This window comes from Gloeophyllum trabeum (genome assembly GCF_000344685.1).
Source record: "Gloeophyllum trabeum ATCC 11539 unplaced genomic scaffold GLOTRscaffold_00001, whole genome shotgun sequence".
NCBI classification, from domain to species: domain Eukaryota; kingdom Fungi; phylum Basidiomycota; class Agaricomycetes; order Gloeophyllales; family Gloeophyllaceae; genus Gloeophyllum; species Gloeophyllum trabeum.
The window spans coordinates 332,756-359,300 of NW_006920410.1; the positions used below are offsets into that span (position 1 = coordinate 332,756).

The window sequence follows — 26,545 nt, forward strand, 5'->3', positions numbered from 1 at the left end:
CAAAGATGCCAGATTTAAGCTACAGTTCTCTAGTTCCGGAAGCTAAATGAAAAGGGTACTATTGAGTCTCTTGTGTCTTCTGTTCAAGTCAAATAACTTACCCTTTGCAGACAGATCAACAGTCTGGGTGGACCCACATACATCAGGCCGGTTTGCCAATAACCGCTCCTTCCGCTACTCGAACGTCTTTGCAGCGAACTGCGGCTCCTCGTTCACCTCGATCTTGTACTTCAACACGAGCATGTGAGGATTGCGATGCCCTCGGTTTCGAAGAAGCGTCGACCGATGCACGCGAGGGCCCCTGCGCAGGTAATTTGAGCAAGTGCAGGAGAAAGGAGAGGAGAACAGAGGAACGAGATGAGCGTACCCGCACTAACGAGCAGAGAGGTGTCGCACGGCCAATCTTTCTCGAGGAACCTCGCGGGCTTGAATGCCTCCGGGTCGTACCAGTATCTCGCTGAATAAACGTCACCACAGCCCAATTTACATCAGCAGTGAATCATGAAAAGGGGCGAGGGGTGTGTACACATACTCCGAGTCGTCCCAGCCGTGCGCTATTGCTGGCTGGGTACCGGCGCCCTGTATTGCATACTGTAGGCTGGGCGCATAGTGACCGGCTGACGGGTTATGATTGCAAAACTCTCAAATACCCATCCAAGCGGATATTTGCAGCACCGATTGTTGATGAAGCACTCACTTGAGCCACGGTAACAAAAAGGAAAAAACATGTTAATGCAAACTTAGGTGACCTACAGTGCCATGTGAACTGTCGACCTCGTGGCTGAGGCGGAAAGGGATCATAGTGCGTCAAGACCACTATACCAATATCGCAACACATTTGCAGGGCTTTGGTAGTATATATCGAAAGAAATGACAGCGTGTAACTGAGGAAATATCGTTGCCGAAGAGTCTGAAGAGTCCAACTTATCCATGCACGAATTATTGCAAGCAATGGAAGCGATGAAATGCCGATAATGTCCTCCCTGCGGGCATTATCGTCTCGATTACCCTTTCGCAAAAAGGGTTACAGTAAGGTGACCGGGGGTTGCTTTCTTTGCCGGGTGCCTGGACCATACCCCAAGCCCGGCTGGACCTGATCATTCCGAGCTGAACGCTCTCTGTTGCCATATATGACAGGTATGGGTTAAGACAGAGTCGACTGTACGCTCTGATCTGAGATGCATGCGTGTTGTCGCGCGATGACGGATTGTCGCTGTTCGACGGGCTGGTTTGCGTACGGTATGTATGTGCACGGCGGCCGAATTCTTGATAGTTTGCTATTCCAGCCTCTGGGAATATCTGCGTGCCTATGCAGGTTTGGGACTCCAATATCGAAAGCTTAGCACTGCAGGGACGGTGTGGGTTGTGGGAGGCTGGAAGGCGGCCCGCGACAAAACAAACATCCGGACCGGCATCAGTTCACATGTGCCTTCTGCCAGCTTCTACCGCCGTAACGAGTGTTTGATACGAGAGGCCCCACGGGCGTACTGCTGCATGCAGCGGCGCGACGGTATTCCCTTAGAATTCTTCGCGTCCCAGGGAATTTTGGTAATGAGCAGATCACGACAAGATATAAATATGGGCGCGCTCTGCGGTTCCGAGCTTCCCGTGCTCCTCGTCTATTCAGTCGCTGGGATTAGAGACGACCTATCCTTGTCTCCCTTGTCTATCGCTTGCCATTGGACGTCTGGATAGAGAGCAGTAAAGATGGCCCCGCTATCTCACAACACCAAGGTTATCCTCTTGGCTATATTCATCGCCTTCGGTAAGTTCAAACTGTCCTACCTTCCCCGCGTGCACTAAACGAACCTCCCTGGTATCTCAGGAGGATTCCTGTTTGGCTATGACATCGGTGTTATTTCAGTGCGTATCCCGTTCACCCCGCTCGTAAGATAGTCGCTGACGATCAAGTCGTGTGCAGGGATGTCTGATTATGCCAGACTTTATCGAGCGGTTCGGAGAGGGTTCTCCGGGCTCAAAAGTCTTGACTGCATCCCGACAATCCATCATCACATCTCTGCTCTCCGCTGGGTCAGTCGGATGATCAATTCTTGGTCCTTCGTGATACTGACTCCCCCCAAGGACATTCGTAGGAGCATTGGGACAGGCCTTCACCTCTGATTCATTGGGTCGTCGCGGCTCTATTCTTCTATGGAGTGCCATCTTCACCGTGGGCACCGCCATCCAGACCGGCACGGAAACCTCGGTCGTGCAAATTACCATCGGCCGCTTCATCGCGGGCTTGGGAGTCGGTGCCATGTCTGCGATTGTGCCCCTGTATAACGGTGAGACCGCGCCGAAGGCCCTCCGTGGTACGCTACTGGTCATGTATCAGCTGCAAATCATCATTGGGTGAGTCTAATGCGGTACGCGTGCGCTGTGACTCTGTCCTGACGCTGCTCCCATTCCAGTATCTTCATCTCGTACATCATCGACCTCGGCACCCACACTATCAACAACTCGGCCTCATGGCGCATCCCAGTCGGCCTGCAGATGCTCTGGGGCCTCATCCTCCTCTCCGGCATCTTCTTCCTCCCCGAATCGCCGCGTCACCTCCTGGGCAAGGGCAGGGCCGACGACGCACGCAGGGTCATCGCAGACCTGAACTCCGTACCCACGGATGATCCGCTCGTGAACGAGGTCATCGAGGAGCTGGAGTTCGGTATCAGGGCGGAGAACGAGGGCGGCAAGGCTACCTGGCTGGAGTGCTTCTCCACCCGGAACAAGCTGTGGTACCGTACGATGAACGGGATGATGTTGCAGTTCATCCAGCAACTGAACGGGCAGAACTTTTACTGTATGTCTCATCCGTGTTGGCTCGCCGTCCAGTGCGCTGACTCCAGTCATATAGACTACTATGGTGATACTTTTTTCCAGAGCGCTGGTACGGAACTGAGCGCGTACGTCATCCAAACTATCCTGGGTGCTGTCTCGGTAGCTGGCACGGTTCCTGCACTTTACTTGATTGAGTCGATGGGACGTCGGAAGGTACAGTCGATTATTCACCCAAATGTGACGCGATTATTTATTCATCATGCTCCTTAGTCTCTGCTCACTGGTTCAGTGCTCGAAGCCATCTGCGCCCTGATCGCCGGTCTCGTGGGCCACTACACCCTCGCACCATCCGGCACCCCCGCCTCACAGCTCACGAAACGCAACAAGCAGGGCGGCGACACGCTCATCGCCTTCGCCGTCCTGCACGTCTTCTCCTTCTCGATGTTCTGGGGCCCGACGCCCTGGGTCTACCTCGGCGAGAGCTTCCCCCTGCGCGTGCGCTCCAAGGCGATCGCGCTCGGTAGCGCGACGAACTGGATATGGAACTTCCTGCTCTCGTTCTTCGCGCCGCGCATCGCCGCGAAGATCGGCCCGCTCATCTTGCTCATCTTCTTCGGCATGCTCGTCTTCGGGTTCGGCTATGTGTACCTCTTCATCCCGGAGACCAAGGGCCTCAGTCTGGAAGAGGTGGACGAGATGTACCGTGCCGGCGTAAAGCCATGGCATTCATCTAGCTGGCGCCCGCACTTGTACGACAAGGGTGTGGAGGAGAAGGAGGTTCGGGAGGTCCGGGAAAAAGCTGATCAGGAGATTTAGGATCGGGGATACCTATATATTTGTTTACGATCTCACGTTCCTGGATGCCCTCATACTGTAATTTACCGCACTTTGTTGTACTACCTCACTGCATCGCAAAGATGGCAGACTTCACTCTAAGAATATTCGTGAAGAAGAGTTGAGCGCCAGTGAACGAGATAATCTGCTTCAAAAGGGGTGTGTGGACATCATTGTATGACTAGTTCCACTTGTCCTTTCCCGTTGTTGAAAGGCACTACCCATGCACCCGCATCCTGAGTCATATTGCCAGCAGGGGTTACCGAGCCAACCCCAGAAACGACAGCGGTTTGGGCTACGGTAAGTCGACCTTGAGGCGCGGAGGCCGCGTTCACGGAACCTTCGACCTTCGGCACGATGGTAACGGTCAACCTTTTGTTCCCGGGATCGTATTGCACAGTTGAAAAGGCACCCGCGTCTAGGCTGAGCAGAATCGCCAGCGGGGCAATGAACACCCTGCGGCGAACCGGATCGAGAGTCTGGACAAGGACAGTCGGAGAAGCGGACAGCACTTTTCCTCCGAACGCCTGCCATCCAAAGTCCGGATGATCAATTATGTACGTCCCCATCCCAAGGGCGTGACCAACGAAATTGGGGCCGTAGTCACCGGAGTATGCATCCCATTTCAGTGTGTCCTCGAAAGAGTGGAAGGATGCCGAGGCGAATCCGCCTTCGTCGATGCTGGACAACGGTCCGCTCAAACCTCCGTACGCGGTCCGTAGGAGATAGAAATCTGTTGGATCGGACTGGAACTGCGATATCAAGGGCAATGCGTTCAAGCCGCTACCATAATGGTGAATCTGACGCTCAATGCGCTGAAGCTTTCCTCCATAGATGTTGTCCCTAGAGGCCTGTCAGCGCCGCGGCCCTCTCAAGTGATCACGCGTGGTGACTCACCAGTATCGTCTGGCGTTGCCATTGTATCCCCAGTGCGGCACAGTCGGCTGAAACGCAATGATAGAATTTATTGCATTGATCGCAGTCGTGGTGTCGTTGAAATACTTGGCCCAGGCATAGACGCCTTCCTGACCGGTAGAATCCCAGGCCATCTCTGAACCAAAACTACGCTGCCAGTATCGGCATAGAGTGATGGAGGAATATGGGATGCGACTCACGGATAACGCTCTCCCGACCATATGGACTCACGAGCCCGCATCGCATTCTCTACAAGGGATGCATTGGCGGTCAAACCTTCCCTCTTCAGATCATCCAGCAGGAAGCGTATCACCGTCTCATCCATCAAACCGTCGTTCACATATCCTACGTTATCTTCGGTCATGGCCGCCACAGTCAACACAGCCTGGTTGAGGTACCACTCCCAATTACGGACCTTCGCGATGTCAGGATAGTTTCGGGCGACGCGGTAGAGCGACCAGTACGCCCCGATAACGTGGACATAGTCATAAGCACGGTCGGTCGCCCATGCCGCGGCCTGGTTCCAGGACCACCACTGGGTCCAGTCGATGCTGGACGGGTAGGCGTAACTTGGTACGAGGTCGGGTTGGTAGAAAAAGACAGACTTGCCAAAGGGTTAACCAAAGCCCAGGACCATACAGGAAAAGGGGTTTACCTTTTTTACCGTGCCTATTCCGCTCGGTTAGAGCGCTCTCGTTCCACGAAAGGGATTATTTACCATTGTAGTTCTGCAGAGTCCCCCACAATGTCTGGTTGACGTATATTTCCATCTTCGCAACCTCTTCTGCACTCGGTTGGACATACTGCTTCATGGAGGCTGCCAACCACGAGCCTGCTCCAGCTTCGTCACTGAGCCCCGCAATCCAGACTCTCGCGTCGTCCTTCACGATAGCATTCACCTCTCTGTCATAGCTTATCACGGAGGGCGCTCGGTGGAATGGATCTGACGTGTCGTTATACCACTGGGACGTAGTCAGGAAGTTGCCCAAGTCAGCTATGGCCTGAGATCCAGCCTTCGTGAGATAATAGTGCACTGTCTGCGTCGTCCCATCCTCATACGTGATAGTCAGACGAGCGCGACCCCAAGCAGACACTGTGAAAGTATACCCGACCCAGGATGCGTTCTTGGATTCGGTATTAGGCCGCCATGTCAAGGCACCCTCCGGGTAGACCGAGATAGACCGGACTTTCGACGCGTAGTTGAGGAAAAGCTTCCCTTCCTGGTCTGCGGGGAGAATGTAACCTGGTATACCCACCGCCACGGGGCGCTTAGTCTCGATCAACGTATCCTCGATACCCCGGATGGACGACGCCAGCCGGAACTGCAGCCCGTAAGTCCTCGATTCGCCAGGCTGCAGTGTCACTGATGTGGGTGCGTTCCATGGTTCTACACCAGACCATTCGTTTTCTGCATACGCTAGCGTGTGGAACTGCCATTCGTAGAGGCCTTCGAAGGTCTGTGATTGATAATAGGGCGGGTTGGTGGTATCTTCAGGGAGGAATCGCCAGCCTTCCAGGGGAGAAGAGCCGACTGGGAGCACCACTAGAGCAGGAAGTGTGCCTAGTAGCGGCGTTACTTGAACGTAGCCAGCATCGACACCGATGTAAGGGTCGAATAGACTGCACTCTTCATTCGTTTGTGCAGCAGTTCTACTTGTGAATATCTGGACACAATCGATGCCAAGGATTAGTAACGGTTCACTACGACAGTCAAATAAATCACGTTGTTGAATTCTAGAGGTGCCCCAAGGGCGCCGATCTCCACGGCGACATTTCTTGAGTTCGTGACATTGAAGACGAGCTCGAAGATGCCTTCATTGAGTGCCCATTCACGGGTGATATTCAACAGTGAATTTGATGGCAAAGTAGGAGCCAGGTTCGCAGCCGCCAGCATGCTCCCCGAAGCGGCCAAGGCGGTGACAGGCCTCCGAGAGAAAGCACTGTCTCCACTCGTCCAGTTCGTTGAACCCACCTGCCTTGCTCGAAACGTCATATCGCCTAAGTGATAGTTACTGTTGTTTTGGCGGAGAGTCATCATATCAGTCGGGACGAAGTTGAAGCCGGAGCTCGTGTTCAAAGAGTACAATGTCTGGGAGTCTTTGACTAGCTGTACCGCGAATGTCGGCGTGTTGAACGTGATGAGGCCATCACCTAAACCCAGAGTCCCGGACTGCGCCAAGGCTGTAGACCAGAGGGCAATGAAGGCTACCCATGGCGTGCGTCCTGATTTTCTCATCCTGCAGCCTGAGGTCCTGAAGGCAATTTAAGTGAATTGTATGAGGGATGGGAGGTGAGTCTCCACCTAATACGGCTGAGCTCTCTCACTAGCGTCGGTCTCTGGATGCAAAGGAGAGCCTCGGAAGATTTGGACGTCGGACGTACGGGTCGATTAGTTTATCTGTCTGTAAAATACATACAGCACCGCGTGATACTGACTTCTTAGGATGACTGAAGCTTCTTCCACGGCCTTCTCCCATCGGTGCTTTTGCGTAAACCTGGCGGTCCCTCGTACTTGCTTCACGCATCAAGCTTATTCCAGAGTTACTGGAGGTTAGGGTATGCCCCCATCAACAGTCTGTGGATCACCCGGAGAAGCTAGCGCCGACTGGCAGTCGAAGTTCGCATTGGGGCTGCAGCAAGCGGTCGAGTCGACTCATGAGTCTACTGTAGAGCTCAGTGAAATACCCTGAGTTCTTGGCAGCGGTTAATAACAAGCTGTAATTAACAGGTTAATTACTTGTCAATATCTCAGGGTCGGATTTCCCTTGGTTAATTACCCTGAACCGGGTATTCGGGATATGGTTGTCCAAGGAGACTCTGGGCAGTGTCAGGGTGTATCTGGTGTTTCGTGAGCGACTACAAGCCACTCTACGGAGGACGAGACAGTTATGCCACCTACTGTCCAGGCAATGAGGTTGTTTTCGTCGTGTGCTAAGCCTGGTCTCTCACGCTGCTCGATGACTTGTTCCTCACAGTACTGTTCCTACGAAGGCTTTCAAGTGCTCCAAAGAGAACATGTCTCTACATTTATTGAGGCCTCAGGGATGTGTTTTACGAGCACCGACTCGAATGTACTGTCGAGGACACGGAATGTGGCCAAATGTGGCCTTTCGGTTATTGACAATGTTAATTACATGTTAATAACTACAATTTTTGTTAATAACGTTGATAACGCTGTCGAGAACCCAGCGGAGAGTAATTCACCGAGCTCTAGTCCTACTGTACTTTCGAGTGGCTGATCTAGTCTTGGATCCAATTTCATGAACTGGTTCACCTCATTTCAGATGTTCTCCACGCACGAGGGGCCTGCAGGGCGATCAGTCGCTGGTGCCTATGTTAAATCTGTGGATGACATAACCTCAGAAGCCCACTCTGATCATATGCTCCCCCCGTGTCTACGATGCGGACCGTCTGCAACGATGTGTTCGGAGGTACTTCGACGCCGCGGACCGTCGTGTGATCGCGGTCGTCTTCGCCATTCTCATATGAACGAGGTATATGGTCGGATTTTCTTTTGCCCTTGAGTCGACATGGCTCGCGTACTCACAGCAGTCCTCGCGGCCGTCGCTGTCTCGTCGGCCTTCCCAAGGACCGAAGCCGTACTGACAGCTCCCAATGCTCTCGATCTCCGCATCACGACGAATATGACAAGTGTGATTCCCTCGACGCTGTATGGATACATGTGGGAGGTCCGGAAACGGAGCAAAATGTCTCTATTTCACCTCACATCGACTCTGCTTTCAGGACATCAACCATAGGTGAGCACAGGCGAGTATCATGAAGTACCAGTCTAACGAGCTTGCAGTGGCGATGGAGGCTTGTACGGTAAGTGGAACCGATCTATAACGCCGAGGTTTATCCTGACCTGCTCTCCAGCCGAGCTGCTGCAAAATCGCGCTTTCCAAGGTGTCTTGCCTGGGACGCAGAATGCGTATGTATGTTCTGCTTCGATGCGCAATCACGACTGATACATAGGTCTTCAGCCTCAATGCCTGGCAACCATACAATGGTGCAAGGCTGTCAGTGACGGACAAGACCAGCGGAGTGACCTCCGCATTGCCAAACAGCCTCCAAGTCCAGTTCCCTAAGACGGTATTTGGCCCTATTGGGTTCGAGAATACCGGATACTGGGGTGAGTGCTGTGCCTTTGTCTAAGTAAGATGTGACATGACAATATACGCGTAGGTATCAAGGTCCAAGCTGGCTGGACGTACAACGGATCCTTCTACGCCAAGTCAGACACATTAACCGGCTGCATTACGGCGAGTCTGAGATCAACGACTGGTACGACTTTCGCGACTGCGACAATCAAAGGCATTTCTTCGGAATGGCAGAAATTCACGTTCCAGTTTGAACCCAAGACTTCAGCCCCGGATACCAACAATGTGTTCCACGTCGAAGTGAACGGACCCGAGGCCGCCGGCCAGACCATCTATTTCGGCATGTTCTCGCTGTGCCCTCCTACCTACCTCGGGAGGGAAAACGGCATGCGGATTGATCTTGCTGAGGCACTCGCTTCGACTAGACCATCGGTGTGGCGATTCCCGGGTGGGAACAATCTAGAGGTGTGCATGGAAATCAAGCGTTGCTAAGCAGCTTGAGGCTAATCGGGCGCAAGGGCGAAAGCTGGGCTGAACGATGGAAATGGAACGAGACGATCGGACCGTGAGTACTGATGCACTCGACACGAAGATATGTGAACTAATCCGTCGCCGCAAAAGAATCGAGAACAGGCCTGGCAGAGTAGGCGACTGGGGTACGTCAAGCCAGGGTAGCAGAAACCCCAGCATGTGCTGATCAGACATTCTCTCGTAGGCTACCCGAATACAGATGGTCTAGTCAGTTAGACGCGCTTCCTTATAGATGGCACCGTTACTCAGCATTATTCAGGGTCTGCTGGAGTACCTGAACTGGGCGGAAGACATAGGCGCGGTAGGTCAACGTTACTGCCTGTATAATCCGCACGTAAACATGATTACTCATAGTTTATTGCTCTATCGTAGGAACCTATCCTCGGTATCTGGTCCGGAACGTCGATCGGCAATTACTCTGATTTACCGACATGGCCCATCGTCCCTGAAGCGGACCTTCAGCCGTATATTGACGATGCTATTAATGAAATCGAGTTCATCACTGCGGATGCAAATAGCAGTGAATGGGGCGCGTTGCGGGCCAAGTATGGGAGAGTACAGCCGTATCAGTTGAGATACATCGAAGTGTGAGTCGCGCTGAGGTCTATGATATTCACTCTGACTAATGCGACAAGTCCTGTCTAGTGGCAATGAAGACCAGGTGAGCAGCGTTCGAGATGGCCATTGCCGCTGAACAAATCTAATTCTGTCCCCAGTTCCAACCAGAATCGTGCGTGTGACCTTGTCCATTAATATGAATTCTCTGCTGAAGCTGACTCCCGTGCAGATACGCAGGGTATCGATGGAAAGCGTTCACCAGTGCGATCGGAGAAAGGTTCCCCGATCTGCAGTTCATTGCTACGACCTACCCTTCCACCGCTCTCGACCCACCCTACATGAAAAGTAAGCCAAGCAAGGCAGACTTCGTTTCTTTCACTGACCTCTGTCCGACTAGTCGATTACCACCAATACGCGGACCTGACTTGGTTCGAAAATGCAGCCTTCATGTTCGACAATTATCCCCGAAACGGGACGCAATACTTCGTCGGCGAATACGCGGGTATGTTAGCCGATCACTATAGTACGAGTGCAGTTTTCTTGAACGAATTGCCTGTAACAGTTACCTCGACAAACGCTTCCGACTATCTGGGTACTCTGGACACCGGAAGACTAGCATACCCCAGTCTTGCAGGCGCTGCTGCTGAGGCTGCCTTTATGACTGGCATGGAGAGGAACTCAGATGTTGTCTTTGCCTCAGCATGTAAATCCACCTGCTTCCTCACTTTCGAGTTATCACTGAAGCTTCTATCCCAGACGCTCCTAGTCTGCAACATATTAGGAGTTACTCGTGGACGCCTGACTTGATAACCTATGATGCCGGTGGGATCGTCCGGTCAACGTCGTACTATGTGCAGCAGGTGCGTTCTTTATCACCGATATGTACGAGTTTGGCTTAACTTGCCTATTGTGATGGTAGATGTTCAGCGTCAACCGAGGCACACACGTGTTGGTTACCACTCCTCCTTCAACTAATGACACCGCGCCCTTATATTGGGTGGCCAGTCACAACAACGAAACAAATCTTGTGTTCTTGAAGGTATGATCTATGAGAACATATCCTGCTTGCGGGACTCATATTCCGATAGGTGGCGAACACGGGGCCTGACGATCTAGTGGCCTACCTGCACTTTGACTTTAATGTCACTAGCCTGTTCGGTACCGCAGTGCAAATCAGCTCCCCCGTCCTCAGTCCGTTGACTGGGCAGTTCAATATAACCAACACACTGGAAGAGCCGGAAAATATAATCCCCGCATCGTCGAGCTTTTCTATACCTTACCCCGACAGGTACAACTACACATTCCCTGCTACGAGTGTAACAATTCTAGCCTTCGAAGCGGCGGGTATAGGCAGCTAAGTAACGAATGACGACGTGTAATCTCAGACCTATAGAGGATGTCCTTGTTGATTGCGTCCCTCGGTCAATGATTCAGTCATGAAGCTGGGGTTCGGTGTGGCGCGACTGAGTGCATGAAATTGTTGTTTGCCTAGTAAGATCTATTTTTGTTCAGTTCATTTCCTGAGTTTCGCTGTTGCTGACAGAGGTATCATTCATATGACCTGGTATCGGAGATAGGATAGGCGGAGAAAAGTCCATTCCGCACCATGTCGAGTCTTGCTGAGTGTGCGCATGTCGAGTAGCTTCAAGTCCATTCCCTGCCTAAACTGGTGAAAGACTGCAGGCTATCCACTGTGGGCGTATAATCCCGACATCATCGCCGAAACACATCCAATTGGAACATCTGCGCAAGCTGAAGCAATGCGTTTCAAATCTACAGGTGGGATCATTTCCTATGCTTCCTATTTTGTATTCCGCTTACGTGGGCTCATATGTCAGGCAGTTGCAGGGCAGGATGCCCGTGGAGAATATCAAAGGAAATCAGACTTCCAGAGCATCAGTCTGTTTTATTACATCGCCTTACCCTAGGCATCGGACAGAAATAGCCTTGGTGACTTTCACGTGGTTTATCCTTCGTCAGTCGCTCTTCGACGGAAAACGTAGGCTTCTATTGAACACAGGGCACGTCGGATCTGTCAAGGCTTCAGGCTCACAGAGCTCGGTCACCATGGACATTTCGGACGTTCCAGTCCCAAGCACGAGTTCTTCACTTACAAATGTTTACTCGTCCCGGGACCAAATTGGCCGCTGTCATGAATCGGACCCTCGTAGCAGAGCTCGAAGTGGGGCACATAAATACGGCTGTCGCTGAAATCTTCAGTGTCCCTGGGCTCACTAAGAAGCAATGTCGGGAACAGCGATATTATTCGCTCTCGCTTGCGTAGCATCTGCACTCAATCTGCCAAGGCAATTCAACGATGGAGTACGACTGGCTATTTCGCCCTCTTGCGGGACTATCGGTGGCACCCCCGCCAATGTCAATGCTGGACTGCTTCCGCTGAACGAGTATAAAAATATAGTCGTCTTTGGGGTAAGTGAGCTGCTCACTTCGTCGCACGTTGTTCTTACGTTAGGTATTGAGTAGGACGGATACTCAAGTAATGGCGTCACCGACGGCTCTAACCCTGCTCCCCCCGTAGTGGTTCCTCCTAGTCCCAAAGCTGGAGGGCGTATGTCCGACGGATATGTCTGGACGGAATATCTGGCCAACGACTCCGGCGCGACCCTGAATAATTATGCAGTCAGTTTTGAGCTCTGCCCCGCAGTATTTATTGACGTGTCGTTTGCTGCGTCAAGGTTGACGGTGCTTATGCTGACAAGTACCAGTGGTCGAATACAGCAGATGCTACGGATTCAACGAGCCAAAGCGAGTCTTCTTCTCGTTCCGCCCTGCCTCTGCTGACTTCCCTATCACAGTCAATGATTTCGTCTCACAAGATGACTACTTCGATCCAGATACTACCTTGTATATCCTATTCTTTGGTATCAAGTACGTGCTCCCTTCTGCACGTATGACGCTCAGTCGTCATTGACTGTTCACGATAAGCGACTATGCAGCGGGCAACAGTGAGTGGACAAATTCATCCAGGCCGGACAGCGCTCAGTCACGATTCGCCTATCACAGATAGTGCGGGTTTGCCGGCCGCTGCAGAAACAATTCTCTACAACTCGCTCGTCCTTGCATCGAGTCCGACGTTCGCAAAGTACATCCTCCTTGTGGACAACCATGGGCTAGGGAAGGAGACCGCCGAAGGAAGTGAATATCGTTCCAAGCTATACGGGGGGTTAGCTGGAATCCAGAGTGTTGGTCACGCCAATGTCGGCTTCATTGACTTCGGGGAACTCTGGAATGCTGTGCTCAACGGGTCTCCCGGCTATCACCAATTCGGCTACGTGAGCTCCGGTGCCTGCACGGAATCGACGAGCAGCTTGTTCCCGGAGTGTATCGATCCGTTCCAGACTTTCTACTGGATGCCAGAGTAGGCACTATGATGTGGCGACTTGACATGAGCTGACATCTCCTGGCAGATATCCTTCCGCGCAGACACATCGAATCATGGCGACCTTTGCTGAAGAAGCTCTTACGCAGTGCACAAATCCCTGAGTATTCATGCATGAAAGCGACGATATTGTACAATACTATTGGGAGCCATCCCCATAAGACGAAATTCGTTCTGGATTCGTTACGTATGCTGCAGCTTGCTTCATACGTTGGTGAATTTTGCGATAGACCTTCCATCTATCTACAGCAGAAAGTGTGATTCTCATGAGAAAGAGAAATAGGGTGTTAATTGACATAACTTATCACTGGTTTCCAACCACATTGTCCGCGTGCCACGGACGCGTTTGAGGACGCGTACTAATTAACGCGCGTGACTGTAATAAGGTCACGCGTTCGTGACGGGCAAATTCTTGGACGTGCCTTGACCACAAACTCAACCATCAGGTCACCTTCCACTATGGCGTCGACCTCGGACGTTGCACAATGCCTTAGGGACACGCTGAACCCGGATCCCAATTCTCGGATGTCTGCCGAGCTGAAGCTGGTTGAACTGCTGCAGACTCCGGGTATGTGTCAATCGCGATCTTGACGATGGAATGAGATCTTTACTCGGTCAACAGAGGCTGGGCTCGCACTAGCACAGTTATCCATATCTCAAGGACTTGAAATATCAATAAGACAGATGAGTACGGCACGTATATGACTTTATGCTGCGTCCTGACGGCACGCTATTTGCGTGATCACTCGGCCTGCATTCTGCTCAGAAAGTACGTGACGGAACGATGGTCTCCATACTTTGGCACATTCAAGGGGTCTGCTCCTCCTGTTGAGGTATTGTAAGGTACTTCTTAGAGCCCAGAATTCACTGACACTTCTGGTCTTAGGTTAAGACGCAGATCCGGCAGGCCATTTTCCAAGGTCTTTCCGACCCAGCCCGCAAGATCAGATCGCTATGTGTGAGTCCTAAGTGGAACTTTCGTATTGGTAATGGTAACACTGACTTCATTCTTGTCAGGCTCGCACTTTGTCAACTATTGCTGACTGCGACTGGCCGGATGAATATCCTGAGCTACTGGACTCCTTGATCAATATTATATCTTCCGACTCTCCGGATGCAGTCCATGGGGCCATGCAAATGTTCACGGAGTTCATCAAATCTGATTTGACTGAAGACCAGATATTACCTGTGCTGCGTCAACTACTGCCCGTACTTTTGGCGATATTGGGGGCAGCCGAAGTACACCCGTTTCTTTCATACCTCTCTCCCAATGCTGACGCTCTAGTAGCGGCACTCTCCGTTGACACGGTCCCGCACTATTTCGGTGTTCCGGCAATGCGTCACGGCTTTGTTTATGGTCAAGGACCAACATCCTCAGGCAGTGAAAGAAGCTACAGCGTCGGTGCTGCCCGTGTGGTTGGACGCTTTCAAAGTACTTCTCAGTATTGATCCTCAACAAGATGTCTCCGGGAAGGACGTCTGGGATGGTCTTGCTATTCGTATTCAAATATTCAAGGCAGGTCTTCCCATTCATTCCGTCGGTTCATATAGTTGCTACGATACCTACACAGACGCTGGACACTATCTACACGTCTTTCCCTAAGACACTCACACCATACCTCCAAGATTTCCTCAACGCATCTCTTTATCACTTGCAGGCTCTCCTGCCTACATTCACCCAATATTACCTGTCCCCAGATAACTCTGCTCCGCGCACGTCCGAAGACGAACCCATTGATCTTGCTCAGCTAGTCTGCCCGCTTTTAGATTTCGTGAACAATGTCACTAGGGGAGGTAAAGCGAAATCCTGGTATGAGCAAGGTCATCTTGCCGAGCTTGTCCGCTTGATGTTCGACTGGATGCAGATGACCAGTGACGATGTGAGTTTATATAGTTGCCTTTGCCGGGATCTGTAGCTCATGTCCGTCTAGGAGGAGAGCTGGTCGAGTAACGCCAACGCATTCGTTGCCCAAGAAGAGGACGAAACGCAAGTGTACGGTGTGCGCGTCGCTGGCTTTGAAGTGCTTGCGGTGAGTGCAAATCTCTGATAGCGTGGACGCGAGCGTGATCATGTTTTTTGCCTTCAGACTCTCCTGGATCGCATGCCAATACAGACCACCGCAACATTCCAGTCAGTTGTCCAACAGGTAGTGACTGATTCTCGGCAGGCGAAAGAGTTGGGTAACCGTGACTGGTAAGGTTAACATCCACGCTTATACCGGAACTTTACTGATAAAGCGCAAGGTGGCGCCCGTTGGAAGCCGCTCTTGCAGCAGTTGGCTCGCAGGCAGAATCCGTCGCGGATTGCATAGAGGATGAGGTAGCCTCTGAAAGACCCAAGCCCATTGATATCGAAGCTTTGCTCACCGATGTTGTACCTTCTTTGTTGGGCATGTCCGGTATGCCTATCAACTCATCTCCACGCCACCTCAAGGTGTTGACTGTATCTTGTGCTTGCCAGAATGCCCGTTCTTGCAGGGCCGCGGATTCGTGTTTGCAAGTCAATATGCAAAGCTTCTGCCGTCCAATCTCGCTGGTCAGTACTTGGAAGCCGCTGTCCAGGTCATCGAAGCCCAGGACGCAGGTATTCCCATCAAGATATCGGCAGTCAAGGCGGTACAGAAGTATGGACTCCTACTATTGGGTTAACAAACCCTCTGACGTTTTGTCCAGTTTCTGTCAAGGCATGGAGGCTTCCATCATCATTCCGTTCGCACCACGGATAGCCGCAGATCTGGGCCCTTTCCTGTTGATGACCAGCGAAGACACACTTTCTCTTGTGCTCGACACTGTATCTGTCGTGCTTGACATCGACGATGGAAAGTGGCTCAGCGTGGAACTGGCAAGCTCTCTGACCTCAGCTGTCCTTGACGTATGGTCCAAGAACATTAAGGGTACGTGCCGCTTTTCGTCACTTTACCAATCTTCTCATTCTCCAGGCACAAAGATCCATTGTTCATTTCTCTTCTCGGAGAAATACTGTCTTCGTTAGCCGGTTCCAATACGCCTGGAACATACGAAATAGTTGTCAGGCAGGCGCTCCCAGTACTATCGTCGGCCATGGGTTCAGCCAAACCCGATGAATCCTGGATTGCAGAGTCCGCTCTCGAGCTAACGACGGGCCTTGTCGAAGGAGCACCGGATTCCGGGCTTGGCGACGGTTTCTTTGCTACGCTAGCGCCTCCTCTTTTTATGTGCCTGAAGAGCACGGAAGATCGGGACGTGCTCCAGGTACGTCTAGGAAGAATACATATCAAAGGAACGTCACTTAAGTTATCTGGCTCAGAATGGCACGGCATGTTTGACACTGATCATTCGCAAAGATGTCGGCCAACTCCTGGCATGGTCAGATGCAGAGGGTCGATCGGGACTGGAAAATGTTCTTACCCTCATAGCCAAGCTGCTGGAGAATCAGGACGAATCAGGTGGGCTGTTCATCGGCGATCTGATCATTCATCTGCTTCGAAGAGCAGGGGATGCTGTTCTGCCTGTCCTTCCGGAAATGTTGAGGGCTATGGTCGGCCGTATGAGCACAGCAAAGACAGCAAGCTTCATTCAGGTCAGATAGTATCTTACTCCCCACGATCACCGATGCACTGAGCCGCTTTCGTCACCCTTATAGAGTCTGATCATTCCGTTCTGTTTCCTCATTAACAATCAGCGTGACACTGTGCTATCGCTCCTGGAATCCACTCAGATCCAAGGACGCTCTGGCCTCGATATCTTCATTCAAACATGGTGTGAGAACGCAGAAACGTTCCAAGGCTTCTGGCCGAATCGTGTCAGCAGTCTCGCACTGTGCCAGCTGTATACTTGCGAGAGGCCTAGCCTGCAGAACCTGATGGTGAAAGGTGACATTGTGGTAAAACCGGAAACATCGAACGGTACGTATTGCGGGGTGACTGGTTCATTTCGGTCTCTGATATATCATATGCGATAGTCATCATGACACGATCGCGAACGAGGAACAGTGCGCAGATGTCGTAGTATTCCGGTCGACGCTGACTGAATGTTCTCCCGCCAGTGCCTACGGAATTTACGTCCGTGCCGTTCCCGGTGAAGGCGATCAAATTGCTCCTCAAAGATCTGCAGTTGGGTGCAGAACCCACTGCTATGAACGCACCAAGCGATGCTGGTGATATCGATTCTGATGACGGGGTATGTAGATGCGCGCCGCGTTAGCGCTGATTACTGATGCGATGACATTTTAGGACGAGGATTGGGAGGAGGAAGAGAAGTCAAACCAAGGCTTCAAGGAGGACGAGTTTGCGTTTCTCTCCGACATGCTGGGTGGGCACGGCATGACATTAGAAAACGACGATCTTTTGGAAGATACGGATGATCAAGACCTCCGCAATGATCCCGTTTCTCAAATGGACATGCAGGTACGTTAATACTTCGCCAACAGTCGACACGGAGGCTGATATTGATTCTGCAGCAACACTTGGTCATGTTTTTCAAAGAGTGTGCGTCACGGAATACCAATAACTTCCAGGGGGTAGCGGGGCAGCTCTCCGCTAGCGAGATGCAGGTGCTACAGAAAGTGGTGGGGCAGTAAGGGCTGATTGTGCGGCGACGTCTAGAATTGTATTCGAACTCCGTCTGTTTTCCTGACTTGCTGTGATTAATCCTTGGATATGCTATAAGTACTGGTTCATGTGGAAGGCTCCTCTAGGTCTACGAGAGCAGTAAGCAAAACGGTCTGGCCGACGTCATGTAGGAGTCTCCTTGCACAGATCCCATTCTCGCACGGAACCCCGTTTCTTGTATTCGATGTCCATGACGCTGGGGCCTGAATCCCATCGTTCGCTGACGCCGGTCGAGATTCCCTTCTTGTCCTTACTGGAATCTTTGATTCCATGCTTCTCCAGCCACTTCTTCTCGGCCTTGTCCTGCCTTCGTAGTTCGATGAGCCGTAACATAGCATCCCAGCCTTCGAAAGCAGCATCATCGATAAGGCCCGTGGCTGGTATCTCCGGCACCTTGAGGGGCGCAACGTCCAGCCTTGGGTCATAGGATGCCTCAAAGTATTTGTCCATCTTGGACTCGATTGGAGGAGGTGGCGGGACGGGCGGAGGTGAAGAAGAGGGGCTCCTGGGACGGCTCCTGCGAGAGGTAGACTTCTTGGAAGGTTCGATGAGCGTTTCTTTATCCCTTGCTTTACCCTTGCCGGTCGATTTGGAAGAGTATCGAGATTCCCTGTCAGAAAAATCGTTGTCCTCAGCCTTTCTCTTCCCTTTCAACTTCGAGCGTAGCTCGGCCTCTCTGTCTGGGTCTGTAGTCGGAAGTCGCGGTGAATGTGTAGAATGTGTAGAATGTTCGTCACGAACGCCGCTTCCATGGCGAGCTAAACTGTCCTGATGATCCAATACTGGGGCCGATCGATATCCCTCCCTTGAGCTTGACCGCGAGCCAGCAGCGCTGCGAGACTTCCGGGAGCTCGCGCGATACTTGCCATCATCCTCGGGACTCCTATACCGTCGACTCCGATCTCTTCCCTTCTCCCGGCTATCCCAAGAGTCCTCAGAATCAGAACGACTTCGCGACCGAGCACGCTTCCTGTCCCGTCGGCGTCTCGAGGACTCCTCGTCATCCTCGCTAGAGTACGACTTACGGTAATCCCGAGTGCGCCTCTCCTCCTTCCTTTCCGTAGAGTACGAGCGGGACCGATCCCGTTTGTGTCTCGAAGAGCGATGGCGGTGAGAGCGATCGTCGTCCTCATGTCTGTGCCTCCTCTGAGACCTTCTCCGTCTCTCTCTGTCATACTCGTAACGGTCGTCATCCCGCCTCTCCCAGCTTCTGTCCCGCCGTTTCCTATCCCTGTCACGCCGATGGTCGCGGCTGGATCCTGCTCCTCCTCGTCGCAGTCGCTCCGCCTCCGCCGCTTCCTCCGCTCTCGCACGGCGATCCCTCCTTTCCTGTTCTTCTCGCTGTTCCTTGATTTCTTGTGCAGCGAGGGCTTGTGCACGTAGAATAGTCTTATTATGTTCATCGGTGTTACGAATGATGGAGGACAGAAAGCGTTTATTGGCCCTCGGAACGTTGCTTGATCTAGTGGCAGGCTCAGCAAACATATATCATCGGTGTTCTTGTTAGGCAACTCACTCTGGTAGGTAAGCCCGCACACCCTCCGACGCATATCGTTCAGCTTTCTTCTTCGCCTCCTTCAGAATGAGCTCGGCGACGTGGCGATCTAAGTCCTCATCCGTGACCGTGCCTGATATTGACGAGCCCATCTGAGCTCGAACGAGTCCAGAAACAACGGATGAAAGAGATGACGGGGACATCGCAGCCCAAAAGTTTCAGAATATCACAGAGCGCTGCCAGGTAATATCGCTCAGGTGGACTGGTGGGTATGTGTGGATTGCAGTTGTCGGTAAGTAGAGCTTCAGCGTGCAACTTGGATGTGGTGGGTTAGACTGTGGCGTACTGTATATTTGGCCACATTTGTCGCTCTGGTGGCAACAATATAGACTCTGAAGCCAGCCTCTAAGTATCTTCCACCGAGTATTCTCGCTGACCTCTCTCTATGATTTCAATCGCGATGCTCTGTTCAGTTTGGCACATATTGCCTGCCACTTAACAAGATTTTACCTTAGTGAAGTGGTCCGATTGATACAAAATGCTTTATATCAATACGGCTAAAAGTATCCGCCCACTGGCACGTCCGTCCTCGATCTACCTCGTCTCTATTCGACTTCCATTCGGCTTTAACTGGGAAAATAATGCTGGTACTGCTACCTATGATTGTCCCTCTGTTCGAAGTCTGATCGCATCTTGAGACTACTGATATACAGTCACGTAACTATAGTCTTGTATGGTATGTGTGGCACTGGGTGTATCGTCTCATCCCTCTCATGACCAGCCATCGCTGATTTCGGGAATTGTCTTTTGCTTAGGAGAGGAGGAAGGGATTCCCAAGCGTGGCTGGTTGCACTGTAATCCTCACTTACGTGTGGTCCATAACAGCTGTCATTCTAAGATGATCAAGCGCGGACTGATGATGATATTGTCCACAACAGCAAGATGGGTTCTTTACATGGATTCTATTTACTCTGAAATACATGTAAAGGCGAGGAGCTAGACTCTTGGATTCCCACCCCGACCCCCACCCCGACCCCCACCCCGACCCCCACCTCGACCCCCACCCCGACCCCCGCCCCTCCCACTCCAGATGTCAGCAGGACCTGCGCAAGAGTCAGAGGTCATTAATGAGCTCTACGCTGCTGAAACGCGAGTCCGCGATTTCATCTACGGTCTCTTTGCTCTAGTCGTGTATGAACATCTTATTATACTAGAATGGGAGGTAATAGGTCCAAGAGCTCTTCGTCTGCTTGATACTGACATTTACGACAGGTAGCATATTTCTGGCTGCGGAAAGATGACTCGAAGTTATCCCGCATTCTTTTCTTTTGGGTATGTCATCTGTACCAATTAGCTAATATCCAGCCAGAGTTGACGCTGGGTTCAGAATCGATATAACCTCATCTTGGCTATCAGGTGTGTCTGCCGTGCACTCTTGGAAATGCCTAGCTGAGCATACTCACCATAGCATAACTGTATATAGTCAGCCTGACTATTCATTCCTTCACTCTATCTTGAGATACTGACCTTTTGCCAGCTGTCTGGTCTACAAATGAAGCGCGATGGGTGAGTTCTTGCTTGTGCCAACTAAATCTGACCAGGCTCAACACACTTCAGCTGTGAGAAAGAAGACCTTACGCTGCTGCCTTGATTTCGCTAATCTTACAGTAGATTCATTTTGGTCACGTTCTTGAACACCTCCGGCGTGGTGATCATACAAGGTCTGTCTCATGTCCCACCCCTCGCGAGCAGCCAGTATTGATCCACGCGATGAATGACCCAGTAATGCACGCCCTGCGCCTATGGTACCTTTTCTCGCATTCTATAGCTGTCAGGGTATTCCTCGTAGCCGTCACGCTTGGATATCATTTATCAGAATGGGTAGTCGTTATCCAAGACCTGGTTCTCAACAGCATCAACAGCCGAAGCTGGATTCCATCTCTCATCGTCCATTCGATTTTATATGTATTAACCGTCGTCCGCGCCTTCTTTCCGCGGCCATCCTCGGTAATGGAGAGGGACCACATGATTTGGGTTGTGCGACAGTGCGTTATCAACGTCTGTCTTGCAGGAGTGATACGCCGTACTCACCCAGCATCTTCGTTGTGCAGAGGTGGTTTGCTGGCTTCTGTGGCCTTCGGTGATTACATATGTACTGCCAGTATTCATCAACCATTGACTCCAGTGGGCGCAGCTACTACTCTCTTCTGTACGATTGGCGCCCTGGACAAGTACGACCTCAGTGTACGTCCCTTCCCAATTCATATCTAGCTTGTCGTCCACCTTTTGCTGACCACCCCATAGGTAAGCCTGCCTGCACAATACAGCGGGTGCGTCTCTGGACAGCCTTTTCCCCCTCGCCGCGTACTTACCGCGCCATGATCCATCATAACTGGTGACGGCAGTGTTCAGCTGGTCGTCATGTCCTCCACGATGAGCCGCCTCATGTTCAACATACATCAGTTTTCTGACACCCTGGGGACCGAGCCCGAGCTGCTCCTCAGCCACCTGGAGATGAGCCGGATCCGCATGCGCAGCACCAAGGGCATGCACGACGGCGAGCTGCTTGTCGAGGTCGAGAATACCGACCAGGAGGAGTACGAGCTGTCTTGCACGCATACGACTGCGAGGGGCCAGACTCTGGAGGATAGATGCCATCATGTCCACAAGGTTTCGGACGTCGAAGTTTGTCGAAGATTTGTGGTGTAGTAACTCTGCTCATCGATCTGGGGGCAACGGGGAGACCTTCTCCATCGAGGCCCTATATGAGGCTTCTTCTCGGTGTCAATATATAGTTTCGCATAGCTTGCTTTCGGAATAAATGAAGAATCGAGAATCCAAGCGTACACGTAGGTGTCCTTAGGCGATTTATAGTATTTCATACCTCGATTTTTTCGTGTGCTTCCGTGCTTCCTTGAAGCTTTCCATGAAGAGGTGTTTTCGGGTCTTCTGTCTGCTCCCCCGCTACTGCACGGACGGGACGTTCGTATAATAGATGGTACAGGCAGGCAAGGTTTCCCCGCACAACGCCTAAGGGGGAATGCATGCCGAACTAGCTGAAAATTCTCATGAAAACTACATTTATGACTTGCCATTACTGCCAGAAGTCTCTGTGGTGTAGGTACTACCCCTGATCGTTGGTCCCTTCGACTCTCTCACATCTCCTCACACTGGTCCTCCCTTCTTCATCAGCAGATTGAATGTTGGAAACAGTTTACAGCAGACAGCACATCGCCGCGCAAGATCTACGAGCACGAGGGTTATGGCGGCATCACGGTAGGGGTCTTCAATGAAGTGTGCCACAAGTCGCGTCCTGCATCGACAATACATGCTATAGCGCATCGGCTGCCTTCCGGCCACCCTGACGATCCCGCGATGCATTACCCGCGCGGGTGCCGGGCTGGGCTGCCCGCTGCCTACCACTTCTCGACACACTGTCCTGACGTCTGTCAAGAGGCATCATGAAGGGCGGCGGCTGCGCCAAAGGAGCAGATCTCGGCAGCATTCTCGATGCCTTGGGTGTTGTGTCAGGACTGGGTGCAGGGGGCGTGGTCCTCCCTGCCGTGCTGGAATCCGATCAATCTGGGGCCTCGCCCTCTCCTCGCCCTCTCCTTGCGCTGCCCCATTCCGATTCCCCTAGAATCGGTTTACTGTTCAGTCGTTGTATAGGGCTCTCTGGTGATCGAAAATTGCCAGCGTTGAACAGGGGGTATACCCCTTATAGCCCAAATTACCTGAACTGTAACGGGAGCACCCTCCTTAAATGGAAGGTCCACCGATCCAAATCTTATCACCATCGGCAAATAGGAGCTATTACCTCTCATGTCAATAATTACCGTTTGTGAATAGGGACTAATTCCAGATATGTAGTGTGGTCTCTGCACGGCACTATCCTTTCAAGATCTCGGGCCAATGGCACTGTCAGGCATCCCCCGGCTGTGAGTGGAATTGCGCCGATGGCAAGTACCCTGCTAGGCATAGTACTGGCAGCATTGAGGCCTCAGCCTGACGACGTGCATCTCAGCTACAGTATGCATGTGCACTGACTCAATGACTCAATAGTAATGCTACCCGAGTGTAGTACTGAAGTAATGCTACCCGAGTGTAGTACTGAAGTAAATAGTGTATTGTGTATTGAAATAACTGTACTTGACACCGAGTATAGGATGATTGAAGGTTCTAGCCACACACAGTTATGTTTGAGAGTTACGAACTTATATGATTTAGTATCACTGAGATCAACACATAATAACTAGGAGTATTCTTGATGCCGCGCAGCACCCGGGAGGCTAGAAAGACTATTTACCTACTTGTAGAACCCTTGCCACTCGTTTACCTTATGAGGAATCGGACCTGGCGTGCCGCGCAGCGCCGAATACTTCCCAAGTGATGGAAGGGGGGGTCTGCATACATCTGGAGGTGCTCGCAATAGCTGGTAATGCTCCTCGTTTGGCGGCCAGTGCCGCTCTCACACCTGATGCTGTAGTAGTATTACATTAAACCTGGACAACACTCGTGTGCTCCTTTACAATATTTTGGGACAATTGTCCAGGCCTAATGTAATGGGATTTCAGGCCGCAAGCTGCCTGCCATGAGCCAGGCTGAGCTTGAATGGCCTGCCTCGGCATATACCGTTGCCTTGCGAGGCCCTAACACAAGCCAGGGCCGGCTGTACAAGGATCCATTCCTGAGCGTCCTCTTCACTATTTATCATATGAGTCAGAAGAGTTGATTTATGTGATGGACACACTCTTCCCCGCCAGCTAGTCCGCAGAGTGTCATCGCGCTCGTCAATCTCAACTTTCGCCACTATCGCGTCAGCCTTCTGGGCGACCTGTTCGGCTAAGTCTTCCTGGTAGGTCACCCACTGTAGTTGCTTGTGCACTGACATTGCTCTTTGTGTGTCCGTCGGACCTTTGGTAGATGAAGATATCTTAGGACTGCGCATCTCAGGCAGATCTGGGAGGGGTAGCTTGAAAACATCGCTAAGAAAGCTAGGCTGTTGGGTGTTGGTGGGATGGTAATCGTCCAGTCTGCTGAGGTTACAACAAACTTGGTGCGCCAGAAGAAAAGGATAATAGGAGTTTCACACCCTATTGTCATACATACTTCCCCGACTCCCACGGTAGTTGGGAGGAGGGCTCTATCGGGAAGAAATGGTCGCTCCACCATACAACCCACTCTTACCATGAGAACCTCATGTAAGCAACGTCCCGACCGGACCGATGCCACTTTCATTTCGACTTGAAGACAACTGCCCACACACACCTGACGTGAAAGGTCAAAGTGATGCAGTGCGTAGCATTCGATGAAAGGATGCATTGACACAAGTGAGGCTGACAAATGAGACTAGTATCTCTGAGTGGGGACTGGGAGGAAGCCCCTTTAAATATTGATGTAGATATAAGACAGGACTATATTGATACTGTGTATGTGTCCGTACATGTCAAGACTGGCATTCCGCAACTTGACCAGACACTAGTACTGGAATACTTGATGGTTTCTGACTGGAGTCGGGGATTGGCACTTGCGCCGCTACGATTCAATTACTTCTGACTGGACAGAAGTTACTTCTGAGTTACTTCGCAGAATGCCCCAGAATGCCCCCTGATATCACGTGACTGACATTCGCCCCATTGTTCAAGCGAAGCGGGACTCCGACTTACACTACACCAGATCTAGAGGCTCACGCTCACATGGCTGCCCATGTCCACAGTTCAGATCACTTTCAATGAAGATGAATACTGGAGGCTAAAGCAGCTCCAGATGACAGGTCCGCGGTTCACTGACACAGCTGTTATGAAGATAGACACCATTGAGGAAATCAGCCATAATTTTCATACGACGGTCTACGGCGGGCAGACCCAAGGTCCTAGGACGCTGCTGGTTCTCAAGTTTGCTCACTCCGCTAAGGCTCTGGAGGATCTTCAAAGGGAGGCAGATCTTTATCAGAACCAGCTCTCTCGTCTTCAGGGAACTGTGATCCCCATGTTCTATGGATTGTTCGAGGTGGTGTACGATGCCATCCATATAGGCTGCCTGATTCTGGAGGACGGCGGTGATAGGCACTAACACACGACAACACCAAAGACCAAAAAGAAATAAAACCTAAAACACCCAGTGGTATGGGTGTAGGCGGTCTAAGGCGATTGAAGGGTAATATTTAAGTTCGAAGGGAGGGGGAGAAGTTAGACGCCGTAGGGTAGCCCGTAGGAAAACCTAAAACAAACAAAATCTTGAGGCCTGAAACAAACAGTATAGCGATTCTCCAGAGTATTTATCTCCGAAGTTCGCCAGTAACCCGGGTGGGGAGTTCCACTGAACCCGAACAATAGTCTCGTGCCTACAGACGCTTGGTGATTTTTATACTTTAAATCCGGAGCTTACTTGGATCGATATGTGATGGCGGAGTTATCTAGTTTCGACGAGTCCGGCCTATTGGCAAAGCTAGGATTGATTGTAGACGCTAAGTCCGACGCGAAGGGATTCCGAGGGTCGCTGAGACGATAATTCTGGTACGCTGAGAGGGTGAAGTACAAAACTTGGATTTTCCACTACGCTCTATACATTTTTATGCTATTGGAATGGTTTTGCGTCCGCCCGGAGTTAAATAACAAATATGCTCCGCATCCCACACAATTACTCAGCCTTTGCCCACCGCTATACCATGTCCCATACGATCCTGCCGTGTTTCCACGTGCTCGTCCTAGGTCCTAGAGGTAGCCTCGACGCGTCAATGCTCGCTTGAAGTGCCTCATCACGCGGTACTGCAGGCTGATCACGTGCAGATTAGCTCCGGCCGCTTGCTGACTGATACGTTCCGTCCGGCCGTCGATTTACGTCCGCTGACTCGGTCGCTTTGACGGAAACAAAGGGGAGTGATGACTGGGGAGTGGTAATACCAATGACTCACTGCGACGCGGGCCTCCGCCATTCCCGGAGATAATTAGTCACAAAGATATTCTTCCGGGTGACTTTGGAGCATCTGGCTGCGGAGCTAAATCATTTCGGTGATCTGCGCCTGCCTTGAGGACGTTAGAAGGTCCGGAATTAAATCCAGAACCCTTCGTCGGTTACTTGTCGCATAAGAGGTTCGACAGGTGGTGTCGAATAAACTTTGGAGGGGATGTATGGTGTGTCAAATTCGCAATTTCGGGGGTCAGAAGATCGCTGGGGCTTATCAGCGGTGATCCTCTGAACATCATATTCCCATACCTCCCTATGCTCACCAGGTTCGTATCGTGCAGTACCTCACCGCAGCAATAGCTTATGACTGGCAAGTCAGGATCACTATTTTACGTTACCTTCAAGAGATTCACCGTTGTGGCATTATACACGAAGATTTTCG

The 26,545-nt window shown here is 51.6% G+C and overlaps 8 protein-coding genes across 8 annotated transcripts; 6 read left to right on the forward strand and 2 right to left on the reverse strand.

Moving 5' to 3' along the window:
* The first annotated feature begins 1,597 nt into the window (after window positions 1–1,597).
* On the forward strand, window positions 1,598–3,735 carry GLOTRDRAFT_67351 (general substrate transporter). The gene is made up of 7 exons (XM_007862340.1): window positions 1,598–1,765; window positions 1,826–1,863; window positions 1,922–2,031; window positions 2,083–2,352; window positions 2,412–2,797; window positions 2,852–2,988; window positions 3,046–3,735. Exons 1-7 carry the CDS (start codon window positions 1,708–1,710, stop codon window positions 3,589–3,591), a joined length of 1,545 nt encoding a protein of 514 aa, XP_007860531.1. The 5' UTR covers window positions 1,598–1,707; the 3' UTR covers window positions 3,592–3,735.
* A 44-nt stretch (window positions 3,736–3,779) lies between these two features.
* GLOTRDRAFT_134803 (uncharacterized protein) lies at window positions 3,780–6,760 on the reverse strand (the record flags this gene model as incomplete). The annotated part of the gene is made up of 6 exons (XM_007862341.1): window positions 3,780–4,452; window positions 4,507–4,671; window positions 4,725–5,128; window positions 5,180–5,193; window positions 5,243–6,188; window positions 6,248–6,760. The coding sequence occupies 6 exons, from the start codon at window positions 6,758–6,760 to the stop codon at window positions 3,780–3,782; spliced, it is 2,715 nt and encodes a 904-aa protein (XP_007860532.1).
* Window positions 6,761–8,054: 1,294 nt separating this feature from the next.
* Window positions 8,055–11,283, forward strand: GLOTRDRAFT_134804 (glycoside hydrolase; the record flags this gene model as incomplete). Its single annotated transcript, XM_007862342.1, has 19 exons — window positions 8,055–8,213; window positions 8,269–8,282; window positions 8,330–8,349; window positions 8,401–8,455; window positions 8,508–8,656; window positions 8,710–9,089; window positions 9,143–9,189; window positions 9,246–9,280; window positions 9,340–9,362; window positions 9,415–9,456; window positions 9,528–9,742; window positions 9,801–9,816; window positions 9,872–9,885; window positions 9,943–10,058; window positions 10,111–10,215; window positions 10,276–10,416; window positions 10,470–10,573; window positions 10,633–10,752; window positions 10,802–11,283. The coding sequence occupies 19 exons, from the start codon at window positions 8,055–8,057 to the stop codon at window positions 11,069–11,071; spliced, it is 2,025 nt and encodes a 674-aa protein (XP_007860533.1). The 3' UTR covers window positions 11,072–11,283.
* A 674-nt stretch (window positions 11,284–11,957) lies between these two features.
* GLOTRDRAFT_32103 (uncharacterized protein) lies at window positions 11,958–12,515 on the forward strand (the record flags this gene model as incomplete). Its single annotated transcript, XM_007862098.1, has 2 exons — window positions 11,958–12,143; window positions 12,198–12,515. 2 exons carry the CDS (start codon window positions 11,958–11,960, stop codon window positions 12,513–12,515), a joined length of 504 nt encoding a protein of 167 aa, XP_007860289.1.
* Window positions 12,516–12,664: 149 nt separating this feature from the next.
* GLOTRDRAFT_30388 (uncharacterized protein) lies at window positions 12,665–13,217 on the forward strand (the record flags this gene model as incomplete). The annotated part of the gene is made up of 2 exons (XM_007862007.1): window positions 12,665–13,092; window positions 13,142–13,217. The coding sequence occupies 2 exons, from the start codon at window positions 12,665–12,667 to the stop codon at window positions 13,215–13,217; spliced, it is 504 nt and encodes a 167-aa protein (XP_007860198.1).
* Window positions 13,218–13,602: 385 nt separating this feature from the next.
* Window positions 13,603–18,107, forward strand: GLOTRDRAFT_67363 (ARM repeat-containing protein). The gene is made up of 19 exons (XM_007862343.1): window positions 13,603–13,681; window positions 13,736–13,797; window positions 13,860–13,946; window positions 14,000–14,071; window positions 14,131–14,352; window positions 14,402–14,629; window positions 14,685–14,993; window positions 15,045–15,143; window positions 15,201–15,307; window positions 15,358–15,512; window positions 15,575–15,737; window positions 15,787–16,007; window positions 16,061–16,344; window positions 16,400–16,672; window positions 16,736–16,997; window positions 17,054–17,083; window positions 17,138–17,271; window positions 17,325–17,498; window positions 17,552–18,107. The coding sequence occupies exons 1-19, from the start codon at window positions 13,639–13,641 to the stop codon at window positions 17,669–17,671; spliced, it is 3,045 nt and encodes a 1,014-aa protein (XP_007860534.1). The 5' UTR covers window positions 13,603–13,638; the 3' UTR covers window positions 17,672–18,107.
* GLOTRDRAFT_134807 (uncharacterized protein) lies at window positions 17,826–21,855 on the reverse strand (the record flags this gene model as incomplete). The annotated part of the gene is made up of 3 exons (XM_007862344.1): window positions 17,826–19,164; window positions 19,219–19,330; window positions 21,570–21,855. The coding sequence occupies 3 exons, from the start codon at window positions 21,853–21,855 to the stop codon at window positions 17,826–17,828; spliced, it is 1,737 nt and encodes a 578-aa protein (XP_007860535.1).
* A 3,048-nt stretch (window positions 21,856–24,903) lies between these two features.
* On the forward strand, window positions 24,904–25,269 carry GLOTRDRAFT_123803 (uncharacterized protein; the record flags this gene model as incomplete). Its single annotated transcript, XM_007862345.1, has 1 exon — window positions 24,904–25,269. One exon carries the CDS (start codon window positions 24,904–24,906, stop codon window positions 25,267–25,269), a length of 366 nt encoding a protein of 121 aa, XP_007860536.1.
* Window positions 25,270–26,545: the final 1,276 nt, after the last annotated feature.